The sequence below is a fragment of the Cetorhinus maximus genome, chromosome 4 (assembly GCF_964194155.1).
Source record: "Cetorhinus maximus chromosome 4, sCetMax3.hap1.1, whole genome shotgun sequence".
Classification (NCBI taxonomy): domain Eukaryota; kingdom Metazoa; phylum Chordata; class Chondrichthyes; order Lamniformes; family Cetorhinidae; genus Cetorhinus; species Cetorhinus maximus.
In genome coordinates, this window is record NC_135882.1 from 66750754 (window position 1) to 66774108 (window position 23355).

Here is a 23355-nt window from a genome sequence, read left to right on the forward strand (position 1 = left end):
TTAAACATGATTTCCCTTGCACAAAACCATGCCAGCTCTTCCCGATTACCTTGAGTTTCTACTAAGTGCCCAGCTTTAACCTCTTAATTGATTGATTCTAACACCTTCCCCATGACAAACGTCAAGCTAATTGGCCTTTAGTTTCCTGTTTTCTGCCTCCCTCCCTTCTTGAATAGAGGAGTTATATTTGCTACTTTCCAGCCTGATGGAACCTTTCCAGAATCTAGGGAATTTTGGAAAATTAACACCAATGCATCTACTACCTCATTCGCCACCTCTTTTAAGACCCTAGGATGAAGTCCATCAGGACCCCGAGACTTGTCAGCTCACAGCTCCATCAGTTTGCTCAGTGCGGTTCCCTAGTGATTGTAATTTCACCAAGTTCCCCCCTCCCTTCCACCTCCTGATTTACAGCTACTACTGGAAGGTTTTTTGTATCTTATTTTGGTGAAGACAGAAGCAAAATATTTGTTCATTTCATCTGTTGACCACTGAGTTCAACAATTTCAGATCACAACCACCATTCAGACACCAACTGTTGATAATTATTCTGTTTTCCAATTTACACCACCTCTAGACCCAGCTTTTTTTTAACTTGTTCCATTACCACCTTTTCTTGCCTTGCACCTTCATCACTTTTGTCATTTAATCTCTTCTGCCTTCCACCCTATCAAAAACCTTCTCTTTTTTGTTCTTTTCCTCCTGTCCCACTTTCATTGCCTCTGTACTTACTTAAAACCTCATATCTCTATTTCCAGTTTTGATGAAGGGTATTGACCTGAAATGTTAGCTTTATTTACCTCTCCACAGATGCTGCCAAATCTGCTGAGTACTTCCAGAATTTTCAGTTTTTAATCTAACCTGTGTCTATCATTGGGGAAGCTAAAGCTGTTGTGCAGCAGATACAATCATTCCTGTGCCTAAGGCACTTGAGATATAGCAACTGAGGGTACCACACCCTCTCTAATGGTGTTCCTATATATGCTAATATTGTTCCTATATACAAAAAGGGAGGTAGAGCAAAACCTGGGAACTAAAGACCAGTCACAATAACATGAATAACTGGAAAGATACTGGTATTTATGCGAACATACAAATTAGGAGCAGGAGTAGGCCACTCTGCCCCTTGAGCTTGCTCTGCCATTCAGTAAGATCATGGCTGATCTGGTTGCAACCTCCCGCTTACCCCCAATAACATTTCACCCCCTTGCTTATCAAGAATCTATCTACCTCTGTCTTAAAAATAGTCAAAGGCTCTGCTTCCACTGCCTTTTGAGGAAGGGAGAAAAAAAATTCTCCTCATGCTAAAAGAAATGATAGAACAGCATCTAGAGACAGAAAATATAATACTCAAGTAGTCAGCATGGATTCCGATAGGCTAAGTCATGCTTAACGCTTAACTAACCTGATAAATTCTTTGAAGAGGTAATGGAAAGAGTAAACCAGGGTAATGCGCTTGAATTTTCAAAAGGGTTTCGATAAGGTATCACATGGTAAGCTATAGGGCATGTGGAGTCAAAGTACAAATAGCTGAATGGATAGCAGAGTGACTAAAGAAATGGAAAACAGAGAGCAGCGATATAGGGAAGTCATTCGGATTGGAAGAAGGTACAAAGTGGTGTTCCACAAGTATCAGTGCTGGGACCGCTATTCAGAATTCACATCAATGATTTGGATTTAGGAACAAGTAACACAATATCAAAATGTGCAGGTGATACCAAACTCGGGGGTATAGCTAACACTGAGGAAAAATGCAACATAATATAAAACGGCATTAGAAAACTTGTAGTCTGGAGAATTAAGTGACAAATGAACTTTAACATAGATAAATGTAAGGTGATGCACTTTGCCAGAAAAAACAGAAATGTCACCTATATCTTAGAAAATAAGAAACTGAATGGAGCAGGAGGGATCTAAATGTTATTAAAAGCAATGTCACAGGTCACCAAAGCAGTTAGAAATGCTAACAAAGGACTGGAATTTTTCCTAGGGAAATTGATTTCAAAAGTATTGAAGTTAGATTAAACTTGTATAGTACTGTGATCAGGCTGCAGTTAGAATACTGTGCATTGGTTCCATAAGTAGGACATAAAAGCTCTGGAGGAAGTGCAGAAAAAGATTCACAGGGATGGTACCAGAACTGAGAGTTTACATCTATTGGGGAAGATTGAACAGGCTGAGGCCTTTTTCAAAAGAAAGGTGAAGACTTAGAGGTGGCCTGAGAGTTTTTTTAAGATTATGAATGGGCTGGACAGCGTAGTTGTGGACCGGCTGTTTCCACGTATGGGAGAATCCCAAACTAGGGGCCATAAATACATACAGATACTAAGAAATCTAATAGGGAAATAAATCTAATAGGAGAAATTTCTTTACTCAGTGATTAGAATAGACGATAAGCTGAAAGACTGAGTAGCTGACATGGGAGGAGACTCATGTGAATTGTAAGCACCAGCACAGATTGGTTATTTCTGTGCTGTATATTTTAAGTAACCATACTGGGAGATCGACCAGAATCAGAGTTTCGCTTCAAGGCATCAAAGGTCGGCCTTATCACAATGCAAAAAATATTTTGAAAATGTAAGTTACTTTTTTAAGCTGTAAAAAGTTTATTTTTAATCATCTGTAATTTGAATATTGTATTTTGCTTTGTAGAGGTGATATAAGCCCAGACGAAGTTGTTAATCTTGTTAATCAGGGCTTTCGGAGAGGTCAGTGTGACTTTGGCATCAAAGTGAGATCAATTCTCTGTTGCATACGCCACATGCAAGGTAATTTTCTTTTTTACAATTGTCTTTTCAGATAGCAACAGTGTTTTTGGGATATTTTACAGTTCATGTTTCCAGCGTGCTGCTGTAATTAACAAAAGAAACTCAAATTTAGATTTTTTTTATTGCTTATCACATACTTCCTCAGGAGTTCACCCAAGTGTGATTGTGGAATTGGTTGGGAATTCTCCTTCGATAATTGTTGAAGTATAAAAATAAAGTTGGGTAGCAGTTAAGTATTTCACCTGTTTCTTCAGCATGAAATAGGAGCAACAACAACAAATTTAGCAGTGGGATAGATTGCACCCAATCTACATGTACATTCAGGCTACTGCTAAATTTGTCTAGCACATCTTTCAGCCGGCCATTCAGGGGGTTGGGGGCGCAGGGGGGGAATTGAAACACAGTATGAAGGCATCTTGACCAATGATACAAAATCAAACATTATTCACTGTATGTGGTTACAGACCAGAAATTGTTCAAATTGTATTGCTCCTTCAAGTTATACAACAAAGCAGGATTTTGATAGGGACAGTGCAGGACAACCTTTGTACAGTCAATTGCACCTGGGGCAACCCAGCCATGTGGGCAAACCCAAGGACTCTATCCTCCTGATCAACAGCCTGCATTGGGAAGCTGCTGTATTCCTATCTCTTTGCTAACAGGCTACCTGCCACCTGTTTGATGGCCATATAGGCAGCAAAGTGACTGACTGCTGGTGTCACCTGTGACAGGCTGAAATAAGCCTGAGGGTGAGGATCATATTATCCTTCACACCCACAGACACTGCTGTGGTGCCCTGGTGTTTGGCTCCAATTCCTGCTGTAACAGATGACAGTCAGTGACTGCCTGCTGAAACGTGGCCTCCTCACACACTGATGCTTCATCAGCTATTACATTCTGTTCCAGAAAACTTGGATTATGAAAGGCTTCTTTTTCCCCTCCTTCAAGTTTCCGCAGTTCTGAGCTTTCATTCGTGCTACTGCTGTTCCCACTGGTGCAACAGCCTCAATGACCATTCCATTGACATCCCTATTTTCCCAGTACTCAGCCAATGTAGCTGCAGCCAACTGCAGTGTAAAAATCTTCCCAAACTCAGCTAATGCAGCCAAATCTAAAAATCCTCAGCAGCCCAAAAAGGGCTATTCCAAAATTCTTCACCTTCATGTCTCTTTTTTCAGCAATACTCAAGTTCTTTACTACCAGACAACTATTCTTGAGTGGTGGAGCTACACTCATCCAGGCAAGAGGAGCATGTTCCATTGCGCTCCAGATTTGTGTCTTGTAGATGGTAGAAAGGGTTTTGTGGGGTGGGAGGAGGATTAGGAGATGAAGTTACTTACCTCTCAGTTTCCAGCCTCTGACCTTATCTTGTAGACACTGTATTTATGTGGCTGGTTTAGTTGCGTTTTTGGTCAGTGATGATACTCAGGATGTTGACTGTGGCAGAATTCAGCGATGGCAATGCTATTGACTGTCGAGGAAAAATGGTTAAATTACCTTTTGTTGGAGAAAGTCATTGCCTGGCACTTGTGTGGCGTGAAATGTTACTTGCCACTTATCAGGTCACGCCTGAACGTTGCCTGGGTCATGTTGCTCATGGGCACAGACTGCTTCATTATTTGAGGAGCTGAAAAATGGAACTGAACACTGCAATCATCAGTTTTTGTTGAAGTGAAGGTCATTAATGAGGAAGTTAAAAATGGCTGTGCCTGGGAGACACTACCCTGAGGAACTCCTGCAGTGATGTTCTAGGGCTGAGACGATTGGTCTGCAAGAGCACAACCACCTTCCTTTGTGCTAGGTATCACTACAGCCTATGGTACATAGTTGTCCACTCATTCCCATTAGCTTCAATTTAGCCAGGGCTCCTCTGTGCCACATGCGGTCAAATGCTGACTTGATGCCAAGGGTAGTCACACTAGTTTCACCTCTGGAATTCAGCTCTTTTGTCTGTTTTGATCAAGTCTGTATTGAGGTCTGGAACTAAGTGGCCTTGGTGGAACCCAAACTGAACATCAGTGAGCAAGTTATTGCTGAGCAAGTGCCACTTGATAGCACTGTCAATGACATCCTCCATCACTTTGTTGATGATTGAGATTAGATGTCAGTTAAATGCCAGTATTGTAGCTATACTGGAACAGCTTGACTAATGGTGCAACCAGTTCTGGAGTACAAGTCTTGAGTACTACTGCCAGAATGTTGTTGGGACCCATATCCTTTGCTGTATTCGGTGCAATCGGCTGTTTCTTGATATCGCGTGGAATAAAGTGAACTGGCTGAAGACTGGCATCTATGATGTTGGGAACCTCAGGAGGAGGAGGCCAAGATGGATCATCCACTTGGTGCTCTAAAGATGGTTTCAAACACTTCAGCCTTGTCTTTTGTACTTGCATGCTGAGTTCCGACATCATTGAGGATAGGAATGTTCATGGAGCTTTCTTCTCCCATTAGTTGTCTAATTGTTTATTTTCCTGAGTGTTTCTGCCATGTTTTGCTGGGTGCACATAAGAATGATCGAATCAAATGCTTCCAGGCAACAGTTTCCCTAAAGGATCCTATACAATTTCAGGACCCCTATTTAAGTAGTCTAAGGAAGCCAGTATTCATTTCAGGCAGTAACCAGGGATACATAAGGAGTGCCTTGACCAGTACAGGCCAGCTGCATTTCATGTGTGCACCTGGCATGGGTGACCCACTGTGAAATTGGTATGTTATATGCCTATTTAACACTCCAAAAACTGGAATAGGAATAGTTAGTTGCAGAGAACTTACATTTATCCTTCTGGCTCTCCAGCATGGTCTCCTGAAATCATTGAGCTTTGTAAGAAGTATCGAAATGATGGCGTAGTGGGAATTGACCTAGCAGGAGATGAATTAATGGACACTGAATCCTATCCAGGCCATGTACAAGCTTATGAGGTAGGATATCTATACAAATTTTATATTGCAGAATTCTGAATTCCAATTTCCTTAATTACCAAACACAATGCCCCTTTCTTAACTTCGTTTATAATTGTGTGCATTTGTTGCTTATTTCAGCCACTAACAGTTCTATTTCATGTGCAAAAATAGAGAGAGTGACACAACATACAATTTGTACATTACACCGTTCTTCCTCTACAAAAATAGAGAAGAATAATAGTAAATGCGTCCTGAGGAACCCTATAAATGAGAATAATTGAAGAAAATATTGACTTTCTAGTAATTTGATACTTATATTTGTGGCAATTACACACAAGTGGTTGCTCCTTAATTAACATTGAGGAATATCTTCATTAGTGGGTTCCTTTTGCCATTATCCTGACAGGGCAAAGTGAATGTGGTAAAAAAGAAATTCTTTACAACTATGCCTATGGTCCTGATGTTTACCAGGAGGCAGGGAGGGTGCAGGTGAGACACCTATGGTGCTTATCCAATTCCCTATTGAAAGCCATTATTAAAACTGTCTCCACTACTGTTTCAGACAGTACATTCCAGATCGCAACCACTCACTACGTAAAAAAAGCTTTTCCTTATGTGGCGTTTGAACTAATCAGCATTAAACCTGTGTCCTCTAGTTCTTGACCCTTTCACCAATGGGAATGTCTATTTCTATCAATAAGAGCACGAGACAGGCAAAGGCACATGGAAGGCAGGCACAAAGGGAAAGTACAAGTGTGATTGGTTGAAATATGTGTGCAGTTACTTTAATTTAGACATTTGGTTTGGGATGTTTATATTGTGTGGGCTTTTATTTCTGCACTACGACCATGTAGATCTTGTGGCACTCAGTAACAGAGGGAACGTAAGGTGTGAGACTGTTGGTGAATGTAAAATTGGGTTTGCATTTACTGGAATCCCAGTTGATTAGTCACTCGTAAAAAGCCAGACCATAAAGGGCTTGTCTAGGTTGCTTCCACCATTCATGCTATTCTCTCTTCATCTCCTGCTGGTCAGCTGGTTGCCATCTAGCTGGTGGCAAGGGCTATGTCATCATGATGGTGAAATTGTCCAGCATGCAACAGACCACCACGAATCTTGACATGCTTTTTGTCGAGTTATAGGGCTCCTCCAAGGCTGTCCAGACAGCAGAAGCATTGGCTGGGATTTTCCAGCTCTACTGTAGTGGGACCCACTGTAGGGAATGCGGCAGGCCAGCCAAAAGCCCATTGACTTTTGGCAGGACCGGAATACCCCAGCGGCAGGCGGAGGCGGAAAATCCCAGCCATTGTTTCAGCACGCTAATGATCTTCTCTATCATGTTTCTTGTGGCAGCTTGGTTTTTGTTATACGCATGCAGCCCACGCGTGTGGGTTGTGCACTGAAGCCATGAACCATGTTGTCAAAGCACAGCCCTTTTCACCCAGTAGCCACCTTCCAGTTTGTCGTGGTGGCTGAAATGCAGATGGCACATCAGACTGCCACAGAAAGAAGACACCATGATTGCTGCTGCCAGGATACTGGGCACACCAGCTGCACATTGGGAGTGGAATCCCTATCAGTTGAGTATATCTCAAAATTGACATATGGGGCTGGATTTTATGGCCCCCCGCTGGCATATTTGAAGATGCGAGCTTGTAAAATAAAACGAGTGACCTTCTCAATGCCTTCCGGCCCAACCCTGACCTGTCTCCCATATTACAGTGGGCAAGGAAGGCGTCAAGCAGCCTCCACATAAAATCTAGCCCATGGTGACTGCAAAGTGACAGTACTGTACCAACTGAGACTGTCTGAGGTCATGAATGAAGATGTACTGGATGGGCACCAGTGCCTGTGAACCCAGTCCAAGCATAAATCAGTACCATCAGGGCAGGAAAAATGTAATATGAAAAGAAATAATTTTGTGTGATTTTTGATCTCCCTCCAGATGGCTGTGAAATGTGGTATCCACCGTACTGTTCATGCTGGGGAAGTTGGGCCTCCAAAAGTAGTGCGTGAGGTAAAGTAGTTGACAAGTTGTATTTCTTGGTCAAGGTGATTAGAGGTAATCAGTGATCCAGTTAAAATATGGAAGATCGTTTGAACTAATTTTGAATTATTTCTGTGGTCAATGTTAGTGATTAACATTGCAGCGCTTTCATAATGCTACTCACAAGGAGGAACAGAGACTTGTTCAATAACAAAGAATTTGTGATTTAATTGCTGAAAAAAAGTGACTTTGTTTTTAAAATTTTTGCCCATTTCTAATCATGAGCATATAAACATGGCGAAAAACATGATGGCCAGAAAAGCTGTCTTTTGATTTATCTGTTTATTTTAGTAATGTGCATGAATTGGTGATTAGTCCCAAGTATGAGAATTGTAGTTGGTTTCAGTGTGGTGTAGGCAGTTGCATCACTATCTGTGTCAGGCGCCTTTATCCACATTGTACTGTATCTGGGTAAAACATCCAATTGAGCAGTGGCCCAATTGAGAAGTCATCCGAAAGAGAAACAGAAAACGCTGGAAAAACTCAGCAGGTCTGGCAGCATCTGTGGAGAGAGAAACAGAGTTAACGTTTCAAATCCGTATGACTCTGCTTCAGCACATTTGCATTCAGACACAGAACCCAGGACTACAATCTTCCTGCCTGGCAGCCTGATATACCGGCCACCTGCTGGGCCGAAAACAGAAGAAGAAGAAAATGATTGACGTCTGGACCTCCATTTCCCAAGGTTTCCCGGATCATCCCTTGCCGCCACCCCAGCTACTGCCTCTGTGCCTCCCCATTAATCTTGGGACCCAGAACTTTCTATTGGAGTTAGCTGCTTGACTCCTAAGTGTAACTCAATTGAATGAGAGTGGGAAATTAGCCCAGGAATGGCCCTGTTGGCTTCTCCAACAGTTCTGGAATTTATCCCACAGAAATAATGGGATGTATATTAAAAAAAAATCCATTGGATATGACAGGCATTTTTCAAAGGAAATACAGTTGCCAGGAATGCATTTCCTATTAGTCTCCATCCAAGAGGAAACCAGCCACACTGTAGCAAATGTCCAGCACAAGCCAAATACAATTGATAGAGGCAAAAATCTCACTTGGTGCTTGTGAAAAAGGAGAAATTATCTGTGAATCTAAAGCTTGGGAAACTTGGCCATTGGCAGGTTGCCCTGCCTAAGTTAAATTCTGCCAAAATAGAAATCCCAGTCAGAATCTGAATCCATCACTTTGGAGGTGCTACCATATTCATGAAGCCCAGTCCATCCATCAACAGCCCATTTATACTCCAGACTGTTTCATGAGCAGGAAGATAAAAAGAAACAATGACCCTTCTTTGTATTTAGGGGTCTGCAACACTGGTGTTCTCAGACTTTATCTTCCAATATATCCCTGGGCCATTGGACCCTTCTCCACTTTGTCAAATTTTCCATGCTTCCCTCCTCCTCCACTGCTTTTTATAATACTTTATACCTTCTTTGGGCCACAAATGAAAATTGTATTTATTTTCTTCCTTTTGTCAGACCATTATCCCTTCTGTCATTTAATCATCTCCTGTCCTCCACCTAATCACAAACCAATTCTGCTTCCACCCACTCCATTTTCCATAGCTCTGTTCCTCTTTAAAAGCTGTCTACTTCTGACAAAAACCCATTGACCTGAAATGCTAACCTTACCTTCCTCTCTCCACAGATGCTATCTGGCCTCCTGAGCATTTCCTGTGTTTTCTGTACTCGTACCCATCTTCTCTCTTGCCTCGCTTCCTACAACTATCCCTCCTTCTCGGCATCTTTTGTATTGTTTCCCTCCTCCTCAGGTTTGTGCTGCTACCCTTGTAAAATCTGTTTGAAATAAATTAGAATTTAAAAATCTGTGGATATACAGTCTTTGCTCTAAGGCCTTTATTTCTATTTTCTTCCAGTATGACATAAGGTTGAAACTTGACCAAAGATGTGCAAAATAAAAATTTATGAGGCAAGGGGCAGGTGGTGGGCGGGCAGCAGCAATACGTTTGTGGAGTACACCAGAAAGGGTGGGTTTGGTTATATATTTTTCATGACATTGTACCTTCTTTATGTTTGCAAAAGAGGATTGAGTTGTATAACGCACACATCCTCAATGAAAGTTGGATAGTCCAAAGTATGGAACTGGCTCCCATGTCTGACTTCCAGTTAGTAAGTGAGTGTGTGAGTGAAAGGAAAGGGAAGGACTGAAGGAGGCTGAGGGTAACCTACAAAATGGAAAACCGAATTACAACTTTTCAACTTGGAGATTGAATTTCAAATTAAAATTGTATCCAAGGGGGGAAAAATGTGTAATTAAGAACAATCTCATTGTTTACTTATGCTTTCCCTAGAATTTACACTAATTTGTGCAGTTAGAAGAATACAGGTGTTATAATATAAAATCATAAAGGTGTCAAAGACAAGTACAGAGAGAGACCATTCAGCCCATCACGCTCATGTTTCCATAGAAACTTAAGATCTCTCTTATTACAGCATCTGACTGTCTTCACCATCCTACCCAGAAGACCATTTATTAATTATACTTCATGTGAACAAGTGTTTCCTGACGTCAGACCTGAGCTTGCTTTTTCCCAGTTGGTACTTATTATCCCTTGTCTTGCAACTGAGCTTTAAGTTAAAATAACGCTCTGGATTAACCTCTTCTATTCCACAGGGTACATAAGGTACCTGTAAAAGACTCCTCATTCACCTCATTTTGAGATCGGAGAGTCCAAGTTATTATTACTTTTCCTCAACCCTCTGAACCTAGTGGCCCTACTTTATATCATTTCCAGGGCTTGGATGGTTCCATAGTGCCTCAGTGACAAAAGCTGAATACGAATGTGTTATGCAGCCTGACCAGAACACTAGAAAGCTTCTGCAAATTACTTCAGATTTATAAGGCTCATTCTGCTACTGAGAACTCAGCATTCTAGTTGTTTTGTTGATTGCTGCTCTGCAGTGACTGAGCATGTTCAGTGTTGAACCTGCTGTCTCTCTCATTTGCCATTGAACCCCTCTTCCTAAGGCAGTTTGACTTTATTTATTATTATTTCTTCTAATGGGGAAAACCTTGCATTTATGTGTATTTTATTTCAGCTGCAATATTTCTGCACGTAAATTCAGCTATGGAATTACAAAAACAACGTATTTTGTCTGATACTTCTGCTCCTCCCTCCCCCATCTACTCCATCAGGTTTTTATCATCTTTGGAATTTGACCAATTAATTTTTTTACTCCTGAATGGAGATTATTAGTAGTAGGGGGCCCAGTATCCATCCCTGGGGCAGTCCATTCATTACATCCCTCCTCCCCAAAATCTCTCTGCCCTTAATTAACATCCACCTTTCTTCATGTAATTCCTTACACACCTGTGAGTTTTTTCTGATGTTCAATGTCTCAAGCTTTCATGGTAGCCTTTCACATGGAATTTTTTTGGAGGTTTTATGGGCTCAATGTTCATTGCTCTAGTGCTACTTTCCTGTGCGGCATTCCAGCATGAAAAAGGCACACATGTGGGTATCCCCAAGTGAATGGTTGTGAATTGGTGCTATCCTGACATCGCACAGCCCAAACACTGATGCGATGCTAGGATATCTAATTTCAACCATGTAGGTCCAGGCAAATTATTCATACATCACTGCAAATGACAAGAGCCAAGATCCAAGGTGAACCCTGCACTAGCTTTCCTTAAAGGACCAGTCCTCAAAAAGGTAAGTTGGTCAGGCAGGTTTTACTGCTTCCCAAACTGTCCTTGCTTCCATTTAGTAAGTTATTTTCATATAGGTTCCCCTTAGTTTTGTTCTTATTTAGTCACTATCTTAAATTGATGGCTAGTACTGTGACATTAGAATTCCCTTATCATTCAAAACTCTAAGCAATAGGAGAATAAATTGTCCAAATTAGTAATATTCAATAAATTTTTGTATTAGAATGAACAACACTTGTAACTGTTAAACAGTGTAAAAGATGTCATACTTTTCATAACTGCACAATTACAGCTCGTACTTGGATTCTACCAATACACCATTATTACGCTCACATTTTATTGTAAACATATCTGCAGGACTACTTGACATGGAGCTTCCTTTTGTCAAAAAAAAATAATAAAGTAAATTACACAGTTCACCTTGTTCTCAGTAACATTGGGAAAGCTGAAAATCATCACCACAGATGAGGCCTTATTATGTTACTGGTTTCAAAATGCTTAAAATAATGTAAAAATTGAAAATGTCTATCATACAAAGAATTCATATTATAATGTCAGAGTAATTTATAGGCTTACACTTCAGCAAGAAAAATTATCTTCAATAATTCATAATTTGAGTCGGAGTAAGCCAGTGGACCATGAAGGGGTCAGGTGGGGGAAATGGTTCCATTAAGACATAAGAAGTTTAGATATAATCTATTTACCTCCAAGAATCTGTTGTAAGAAAGAACTTGCATGTATGTATTGCCTCATTTTGTCTCCTAGTGATGTCTCAAACTGCTTCCCTTACGATAATTGTTTTGAAGTGCTGTCACTTACATTGGCAAATACACTAACCATGCTGTGCACGGCCATGTCTTATACTAGATGACCTGTTTTTGGCGGTGTTAGCCAGAAAAACAATGACGTGAGATAAGTCAGTGCAAAAGTTGTGTTTTGAAAATATTTCCATTTCTACAAATGGACCACCCTCTTCAATTCCAAAATACCAAGCTGCAGAGCTTAAAAACTTCTCCAGTTGTTAAAACAATTTAAAACAAAAAAAGTGGCCCAGTCTTTGCAGTAGTAATGATGGTGAAATGGTCAGCATTTGCCATTATTACTCCTCTGAAACTGAAAGCAACTTTTGGGGTCCACCATGAGCAGTAAAAGCAGAAATCCAGACGTTGCAGTCAGTGATTCTGTGTTTCTCCAAATGGTGAGCTGAAATCAATTAGAAATCATTGAACTGATGAAAACTTCCACTTTTATCTGGGATGAGAGGGTTGTCCAATGAGGAGAGATTGAGGAAAATGAGCCAATACTCTTTGGAATTTAGAGGAATGAGGGGTGATCCCTTTGAAACTTATAAGAGTGTAATAAACCTTTCTGACCTTGAAAAACTATTTTTGTATTTCTGAAATTATGATCATTTCCATATTTTAAATATCATATTCTTTAAAATTCATTTATTATATTTCACCTTAATCCTATGTGCAATTTTTATTTCTCTCTGTTAAATTATATTAAAGATGGAAGGATAGTCAGTTCTTTTAAATTTTCTGGTTTGCTGTCTGTGAGAATTCTTTGATGTGATCAGCACCTGCTTGATAACATCACTGTTGCTGGATATCTGGAGGTTCACTTGACTTGGCGCCAGTTTGAAATTAACATCAGGAGTGATGAAATCCATGACCCAGAGATCGCTAGATTTTTGTGGGTAGCTTTCTTCAAGGTCAGTGCCTCATGCTGTCACTTCACCACTGAACGCAATGTCAAGCCCCTTGTGTGCGGCCTGCAAGCAATTTAAGTTCCGAGTGGACTTGGAAATTCTGAATAGTCATCTCTGATTCCAAGTGGATGCTCTGAAGAGTAAAACGTTTTTGAATTAAATTTGTTACCTTGATAGGCTGTGGATATTTTAAAGGCTGAAAGAATTGGCCATGGATACGTAACCATTAAGGATCCTGCACTCTACAAGGAAATACTACAGAAGAGAATCCATATTGAGGTAAAAAAAATGTTTCGGTAAATGGCAATTATGATAAACCATGCAATTGTATTTGAATGTTTTTGTTGTTCATATTTTTATTATTTTTAAAAAGGCATGTCCCCTCTCAAGCGTTCTCACAGGAGCATGTGATCCTGATTATACAAAACATCCAGTTGTCACGTAAGTCTTTTCACATCCCAATTATTTGACATTATGTAATATTTCTTAACCATGTTCAAAAGTTTTGCAAAGGCAGGGGCTTATTCATTTTCCACATCTAATCTGAGTGCTCTGAATGAGTTTACACTGTAAAATAAGGAACAAGCTTATCAAAGGTGTAATGCCAGTGGAAAGTTAGATAATTAATGTAATTCCTATATTTAAGAAGGGGTACAGAATATGTCTAGGGAATTATAGACCAGTCAGCTTAACATTAGTAGTAGGAAAATTAGAGGAATTGTGACTAAGGGAGAGAATAGAAGAACATCTGGGGGAGGATTTTCTCCCCATCGTGCGGGGGAAGCGGGCGCACAGCCGATTGCCGCTCATGATTGGCTGGGCGCTGCCATTTTACGTGAGCGGGTCAATTAAGGCCCTCCCAGCGTGACGCGCAGCTGGAAGCGCTCAGTGCTCCCTGTGCGGGCGGGGAGAGTCAGGGCCTGCACTGTTTCTCGCATGCGTGCAAAAGAGCACAGAAATCTCCGAGGCACGGAGATTATTTTCTGAACCTGAAAAAAAAATTATTCAGACGTACCCTCATGTGACACTGTCACATGAGCTGCGACATGTTAATGAATTTCAATAAAAAATTTTATTTGATTTATAAACCCTTCATGAAACCTCATCTTGCCCGTGGATGAGGTTTCATGAAAAACGCAAAGGCCGCCTGGGCTCTTCGCCTGCCCGCCAACCTTAAGGTTGGATGGGCTGCCCAGACAATTAGTTTAATTAGTTGTTAAATGGCCTTAATAGGCCTTTGACAGTTCAGCAGGCGCGCAGCTGACTCCGGTGTGCACCCTCCAAGCTGAAAATCGGAATGACGCGTGGTGGCCGCATGCCGACCGGAAGATTCAGGCTCTGGAAATGAGAAATATAACATTGGGCAACATCTGGGCAGGGCCCACTTGCTGACGTGTAAAATTACACATGGTGATGTCAGGCGGGCATCCTGACGTCACCACACGTCATTCAGATATTCTGTTCGGCGGGTGCGCAGCCAAGTCGGCTGTGCGCCCACTAAACTGTCAAAGGCCCATTAAGGTCTGTTAAAAAGTAATTAAAGTGATTAACTGAGCTGCCCATCCAACCTTAAGGTTGGCAGGCAGGCGAAGGGCCTTCGCATTTTTCATGAAACCTCATCCACAGGCAGGGTGAGGTTTCATGAAGGGCTTATTATTTAAATAAACATTTTTGAAATAAATAATGGACATGTTCCCAACTCATGTGACAGTTTCACATGAGGGGACATGTCCTTAAATTTTTTTCCCACTTTTATTCAAATTTCCATAACTTAAACAAATCTCCCTGAGGCACCTTCGTGCCTCAGGAAGATCTCTGCGCTCTTTCGCGCACATGCGCAAAAGATTGCAGGGAACCACTCAGGGAATCCCCCCACTGCCCACACAGGGAGCGCTCAGCGCTTCCGGGTGTGCGCCATGATGGGCGGGCCTTAATTGGCCAGCCCACACAAAATGGTGGCGCGGACCCGATCGGAGCGCCGATCAGGTTCGCGCCTGCCCCCACACAATCCACCCCGATGGGGGAATATTTCTGGCCATTGAACAGTATCGATTTCAAAAGGGAAAACCTTGCTTATCCAACATTATTGAATTTTTTGAGGAAGTAACAGGGAGAGTAGACAATGGAGAGTAGACAATGGTGATGCAGTAGATGTTATTTATCTGGATTTTCAAAAAGGCCTTCAGATGGCATATAATAGACTAATGAATAAGGTTAGAGAATGTGTCAGGGTACAAGTGGTAGAATGGATTGCTAGCTGGCTTCAAGACAGAAAGCAGAGAGTGGGAATGAAGGGTAGTTATTCAGAGTGACAGAAGGTTGGAAGTGGTGTTCCACATGAGCAGTGCTGGGACCACTGCTGTTCACAATTTACATTACTGATTGGGACTTTAGAAATTTTCCAAATTTCTAAATCTTGGTTAGACCGCACTTAGGGAAGAATTTTCCTCCCGGCGGGGGAGTGTAGGAGCGGGTGCGCTGCCATTTTACGTGGGTGGGCTAATTAAGGCCCACCCAGGGTGACGTCCGCCAAGAAGTGCTATGCGCTCCCTGTGCAGGCGGGAGGATTCCCTCATCTGAGAGTGCGCTCTTTTGCGCATGTGCGCGAAAGAGCACACTCATCTCCCTGAAGCTAAGTGCTGCCTCAGCAAAATCGGCACCAAATTTAAAAATGGTCAGTGTACAAAAATAAAATTTCTTTGTCCTGCCCCCTCATGTGACACTGTCACAAGAGTTGGGACATGTCCATCACTTTCAATCAAACTTTTATTAAATTTTTAAAAACCCACATGAAGCCTCATCCCACCCGTGGATGAGGTTTCATGCTTTTTCTGAAGCCCGCCAGGGCTCCCGGCCTGCCCACCAACCTTAAGGTTGGACGGGCAGCTCCATTAATTACTTGAATTAGTTTTTAAATGGCCTCAATAGACCGTTGACAGGTCGGCGGGTGCACAGGTGATTCAGCTGCGCCACCGCCGACCTGAAAATTGAAATGACGTGGGGTGACGTCGGAAGTTCCACTCGACATCATCCCACGTCATTTTACGCGTCAGCGAGCGGGCCCTGCCCCCTGCTTGCCGACCTCAATATCCTGGCCTTAGAGTATCATGTGCTATTCTGGTCACCAGATTATAAAAAGATTAAAAGGGCACTGAAGAGAATGCAGAGAAGGTTTACAAGGATGATACCAGAAATGCATGGGTTTGCATACCAGGAAAGGATTAACAGGCTGGGTCTCTTCCCTTGAATAAAGAAGGTTGAGTAGTGACCTAATAAAGGTCTTTTAAAATTATGAAAGATTTGACAGACTGGATACAGAGAGAATGTTTCCTCTTGTGGGGAAGAATGTAACTAGAGACCCTAAATATAGGATAGTCACCAAGAAATTCAATAGAAAATTCAAAAGAAACTTTTTGACCTAAAGAGTGGTAAGAATGGGGAACCTGCTAACATAGGGCATATTTGAAGTGAATAATATAGATGCATTTAAGGGGAATCTAGACAAGTATATGATAGAGAAGGGAATGGATGGTTACAATGATAGATTTAGATGAGCAAAGATGGGAGGAGCCTCAAGTGGAGCATAAATCCCGGCATGGAGTGTTTGGGCCTAATGTCTTGTTCTGTACAGCATATCCTCAGTAATGTTACGTAAAACTGATAGATATGCAGTAGCAAGAGAAACCGAACAGCTTGCACTATTTTTAAGGAACTTCTAACTGAGATACGAAAGTAACAAATAACACAAGTTCGCTAATTCACCTGATAATACTCAGCGATGTTGGAGCAAGGCAAAGGAGATGGCAATGGAACAAGCAAAGAAACAAAAGTCTGATCTAGAGAAGTTGCAAATGAAAATAGCAGAATCATCACCAAATTATTTTGTCATTTAATCTTCCATGTTATCACATACCTTCCCTTTTCTTCTTTCCCCTTCCCCCTTTCCCTCCTCCTTGTGTTTGCTTAAAACCTGTTATATCTCTAACGTTCTTCACTTCTGACATCAAGGTCACTGAGCTGAAATGTTAACTTTTGTTTTTCACTCCACAGATGAACATGAGAACATAAGAAATAGGAGCTATTCGGCCCCTCAAACCTACTCCACCATTTAGTTAGATCATGGGTGATCTGATTGTGGCCTTAACTCCACTTTCCTGCCTGTTCCCCATAATCCTTGACTCCCTTGTCAATCAAAAACCTGCTTAATTCAGTCTTGAATAAAACTATGACCCAGCCTCCACTGCTGTCTGGGCAAGAGAAATCCAAATATTAACAACACTCAGAGAAGAAATTCCTTCTCATATCCATTTTAAATAGGAGACTCCTTATTTTTAATCAGTGCACCCTAGTTCTAGATTCCCCCACCAGAGGAAACAGCCTCTCAGTATCTACCTTGCCAAGCCCCTCAGAAGCTTATGGAAAGGAAAGGGACAAATATCTTGTCCCTCTCATTCTTATAGGTCCAACCTGCTCAACCTTTCCTCATAAGACAACCCCTTCATCCCAAGAATCAGCCTAGTGAACCTTCTCTGAACTGCGTCCGATGCTGCCTGACCTGAGTATTTCCAGCATTTTCTGTTTTTATTTAAGATTTCCAGTATCTGTATTTGCTTTGAAAGGTTTTTGCAAGGATTAATTGCCACAAGGGTCATGAGAAATCTGATGTCTCTTTGTAACATTAAACAAGATGTTAGTCCCTTTCCATTCCATATGTGCAGAAATGTTATAATAGCCAGCCCAACTTATTAACATCAGATTTTAAGAGCCTGTGCTTTGCCTTTTAATATCCTAATACGGCTACTTTCTTGCTTAGCTCTAGTACCTCTTCACATGTAATATATTTTTCTAGATTCAGCATGAATTCAAATACTACATTCTTCCTCTCTTTTTCTGGTTACATGCTTTTCTCACTTTAGGTCCCTATTCTTGTAGTTTTGGTCCTGGATCTGGCACTCTTTGTGGGAAGCAATATTTGCACGGAGCACAACTGATGAAATCACGAGCATGAAATCATTGATTTTTCTATCTACTAATGAACAAAAAATTACAAGCCGCTCATTCCACATCTTCCTGAGAACACTTCCTATGAATGGCACCTCTTCTGGAAATGGTAGATCAAGCCATATCTCAATTTTGAAAGTGGAAAAGACCCCAAGCCTTTGCTACCCTTAGACCAGATTGCTTTCGCCTCTGATTTTTTTCACTCCACTTCACTTGTGGGGTGGCTTTCTTTAATCATGTCTCTACTTGAATTGACAAGGTAGATAGAGAGAAACTTTATTGTTGGGTAGTGCTGTATTCTTGTTGTTGTTGTCCAGTGGACGATCATCACTCTCCACTATGTACTTTCTCCCATAGAGATATGTATGGAATTTCTCATATCCATACATGACTGCCAAAAGTTCTCTTTCTATATTGGCAGATCTGATCTCAGCTGATGCTAGAGCTGTGGATGCAAATTCTTTTGGCTTTCCCTTTTGTACCAGGGCTGCTCCTAGTCCTTTTGAAGAAACATCTACTTGCAGAATGACACATTTCTTTCTGTCATTATATGACTGACTTGTCTCCTGGCATATTACTTTTTTGAGTTTGTTGAAACCCCTGTCATGTGACTCTGACCATGCACTCTACATCTTCTTTCATCGGCTCCTGCGGATTTGCTGTCTGCTCTGACATATGTGGTATGAAGGAGCTTATGTATTGCATCAAGTCAAGGAAACTTCTCAACGCTCTCTTATCTCTTGGGGCTTCGGCTTGATTCTGTCAGGTGTGTACACCGTTCTGAAGAACCGGCATTCCATCATTTTCACAATACATTTGTCTGCATTTAACTTGATCCCAGCTTTCCTAGTTCTCTCTATGGCTTCATATAGATGGTAGTCATGATCTTTTTCATTTACACTGTATATCTGGATATCATTTCCTATGCCACCTGCCCCTTTGCATCCCCTGTTTGTCTTATCTACTTACTGATGGAACACATCCTGGCTCACTTTAAGGCCAAAATGTAGACGCAGGAATTTTTACTGTCCAAAGGATGTGTTAAATGTTGTCAACAGTGAAGATTCCATGTTTAGTTTCACATTCCAGGAGCCATTTCTGGCATCAAGCTTTCTGAAAACTTTTGCTCCTGCCCGTGCTGGTGTGATCTCTTCCAGTGTGGGAATGGGGTAGTGATCCCTCTTTATGGCTTGATTCAGATCTTTGGGATCCAGGCAAATTCTTACAGAATCATAGAATGCAGAAGAGGCCCTTCGGTCCATCGAGTCTGCACCGACACATGAGAAACACCTGACCTTCCTACCTAACCCTATTTACCAGCACTTGGCCCATAGCCTTGAATGTTATGACGTGCCAAGTGCTCATCCAGGTACTTTTTAAAGGATGTGAGGCAACCCGCCTCCATCATCCTCCCAGGCAGCACATTCCAGACCGTCACCACCCTCTGGGTAAAAAAGTTTTCCCTCACATCCCCCCTGAACCTCTTGCCCCTCACCTTGAACTTATGTCCCCTCGTGACTGACCCTTCCACTAAGGGGAACAGCTGCTCCCTATCCACCCTGTCCATGCCACCCATAATCTGTACACCTCAATCAGATCGCCCCTCAGCCTTCTCTGCACCAACAAAAACAACCCAAGTCTATCCAACCTCTCTTCATAACTTAAATGTTTCATCCCAGGCAACATCCTGGCAAATCTCCTCTGCACCCCCTCCAGTGCAATCACATCCTTCCTATAATGTGGCGACCAGAACTGCACACAGCACTCCAGCTGTGGCCTCACCAAGGTTCTATACAATTCCAACATGACCTCCCTACTTCTGTAATCTATGCCTCGATTGATAAAGGCAAGTGTCCCATATGCCTTTTTCACCACCCCACTAACATGCCCCTCCGCCTTCAGAGATCTATGGACACACACGCCAAGGTCCCTTTGTTTCTCAGAACTTCCTGGTGTCATGCCATTCATTGAATACTTCCTTGTCAAATTACTCCTTCCAAAGTGTATCACCTCACACTTTTCAGGATTAAATTCCATCTGCCACTTATCTGCCCTATTGACCATCCATTCTATATCTTCCTGTAGCCCAAGACACTCAACCTCACTGTTAACCACCCGCCCAATCTTTGTGTTATCCGCAAACTTACTAATCCTACCTCCCACATAGTCATCTATGTCGTTTATATGGCCATCCATTTGGTTTCTGTCTCACCACAATGGAATTTTGGAATTTACCCAATCTGTGACTCTGGTGATCACCTTTTCTTGCATCTCTTAGAGCTCTCTTTCAAGCTTCCCTTTTAGCTCTATTGGTGCTTCATGTGGGGGATGAATCACTGGTTTTAGTGCTGTGATACTTAAAATCTTCAAAGCATTGAACCGTCTCATCAAAACACTCTGGGTATATTTGCATCAGATTTTCTTTGCATTTGATTGGAGGGCGCTTTTCAATGGGTGTACTCTCTTCAACCCTCAGTGTCGCCTCCTTTACCTCATGGTTTACTGAGATAATCTGCAGCTCTTCACAACTGCTTAACCCCAGGATAGCAGGACCATGATTCAGTGACGTATAGCATAGTAACATCACTCCCTTAATGTCTCCCTCTGATTTGGGTTGTTCCTAACTATTGAATCTCAGTTTCCCCTGTATTCTGTTAGCATTGCATTGTTCAGTTTCAGAACGCCTTTCTTTGGATAACTATTTTCTTCCAAATTTTCAGGAAACCCTTGTGGTATATTCTGAGTGGGATGATGTTACTCTGTGCTCAGGTATCAACCTTCACCTTCAGATTTATTGTTGTGGGTTTTTCTCTCACCCTCTTTCTGATCTGAATGGTTGTGTGAATTTCTTATTTTCGGGAACTGTCGCATCCAGCCATTTCATGCATTAGTATGGTTCCTATGCCTATTGTGTTGTAAGTTTAGGGGTCTTGAATTGTAACACCCTTATAATTAAAATCCCGAAGTTCTAAATTTCTAACAATGAGGTCCTCAGTTGTTCCTGATCTAACAAGGTACAAATAACTAGTATTTATGAATCAAGTGCTTAACAAGAAGCAGTGAAGACAACATGGAAGATTCTGATCCCTCAAGGCCCTAGGATTCCTCAAATCCAGCACAGGCAATGCTTTTCTTCTTTTGTCTCTGAAGTGATGATATGTTGAACTGTGTCTCAGAAGAATCATACTACAGAAGCCATGGTAAAACTGCACCAACAAAGACCTTAATTTTCCAACCTTTATCCCTACATTTTATTGTTCATCATCCCTTATTTGGAAATGGTCCAAATTAATCTCTTTCATTGGCTTAGGGGTGAGGGTTATCTGGTGTCACCCCACTTCTCTAACTAGAGCCATGTAGACTGAAGACAAATGTTCATCCCTCATTCCCTGGGCCCCCGAAGCACATTCACTAAGAACAAATGACTCATCCTTGTAGATACAGAGCAGTTGTACAAACAATGTTACATCCTCTTATCAATAATACAAACTATCCTAAACCTTTCACACCAACATATTTTAACCTATTCCCACAGATACTAAAGCCATTAAGAACAAATGTTAATAACACTTTCTCCCATAATGTCATGAAAAGAAGGCTTTCCTCTTATACAGATGTTCTGCCTTACAGATATGGTTAACCCTGCCTTCTTTCTCTTGGCTTAACTGAAGACTAGCCATTTGGGTTGTCAGTGTCTTCATCTGTCTGCTCGTTACTTTGTGTGCTCTGGCAGTGTCCACGGCCTACAATGTTGTGAGCTCATCTTGCCCGATTAGCGTTTTCTGTTCTTCAGGATGTGCAGAACCCCAAATTAGTTGATCTGTCAGCCTCTCATCTATGTCCTTGAACTTACATTGTCTAGCAGCATTTTTAAATCTTGTTACAAAGTTGTCAATGGGCTTGCCTAATTCCTGTCTGAGGTCTTATAATTCATTCCGGTAGATCTGATAATTTGATTTTGGCTGGAGAAAGGTGCTGAAGTTTTCAAAAATTTTGTCTGGGTTTTTGCTGTCCTCTTAAGTAAGCTCCAAGCTGTTAAATAATTTTAATTCTATATCTCCAGCCACAGAAGGACATAGCTGACCCTCTCTTCATTGCTAGTGCCTGTTAGGAAACCACTGAATATCAATCTGCATTTCTATTTAAATTTCGTAAATGCCTTTATGACATCATCAGCTTCCCAATACATTGTGGGCTATAGCTGTGCGTTCATTGCTGCGCTGGTCAAAAATTCATTTTTCATTTTTGCATGATTCATTCAGATTTTCTTTTGACACTATTGTGGATCGATTTTCCAAATCAGCGATAAATTTAAAATGTTTCAGGTTTACTCACAGACACTTGTTGCCACCATGGTTTGTGGTCTTGTTGTCTTTTGGTTCCCTGATGTTTGTGATAACCACACTTTAAGATTGGAAAGATGAGAGCACTTTATGTTTAATACTTGTCATGCTATTTTGTACAATAGAAGGATCGATTTGAACTGGTTCTGATATAGACTCTCCAGTGCAGCATGAAATGTGGACCCCTGGAACACTTGCAAATAACAATTAGTTCCTAGCTCTTTATAGATATTTACAGATAACACAACACTATATAACGGGTAGTCTTTGTTGTAACCTTCAAATTTGAGCAAAGCTATTTAGGAGATATGGTAGGAAACACTACTTCACACAGATGATAGAATTGTGGAACTCTCTTCCACAAAGAGCAATGGACAGTACCTCAGATAATCACTTTAAATCTGATACCAATATATTTTTGCTAGTCAAGGGCAGTCAGGGATGTTGAACTAAGGTGGGTGGATGTAGCTAGGATACTAATCAGCTATCGCACAAGGCACAACACACCAGAAACTAATATTCTGAAGTGAATTGTATTGAAGTGTAACATTCTAAGACAAATGTTGCCAAATAATATTTTACACTGTTGCAGCCAAAATGTAGTAGCTTATGAATAAATTAATTTCAGACTGTTAGGTTAATTAATAGAGTTGTTTTTATTTTACAGATTCATGAAAGATGAAGCCAACTTCTCAATCAGCACGGATGATCCATTGATTTTCAATTCAACAATTCACACTGATTACAATATTGCTGCAGAGCACATGAACTTCACAGAATTAGAGTTCAGGACAATGGTAAGTGGAAAAATAAGTTATTCTACTTACTGTTAAATTCAAGCTTATTCCATTACTTATTTGTAGATTCAGTAGATTGACTTGCAACTTTAATTGATGGGAATGTTAGGACAATAATACCAAC

General features: G+C 41.3%; 1 protein-coding gene across 2 annotated transcripts in view; it reads left to right on the forward strand.

The window, feature by feature from the left end:
* The window catches only part of LOC144679665 (adenosine deaminase-like), a 47958-nt gene that overhangs the window by 19471 nt on the left and 5132 nt on the right, over positions 1 to 23355 (forward strand). For both annotated transcript variants that reach the window (XM_078540264.1, XM_078540265.1), the window contains exons 6-11: positions 2653 to 2768; positions 5563 to 5687; positions 7615 to 7686; positions 13268 to 13369; positions 13464 to 13531; positions 23102 to 23231. In XM_078540264.1, coding sequence (XP_078396390.1) covers positions 2653 to 2768; positions 5563 to 5687; positions 7615 to 7686; positions 13268 to 13369; positions 13464 to 13531; positions 23102 to 23231 — 613 coding nt within the window. The remainder of the gene's footprint in view (positions 1 to 2652; positions 2769 to 5562; positions 5688 to 7614; positions 7687 to 13267; positions 13370 to 13463; positions 13532 to 23101; positions 23232 to 23355) is intronic.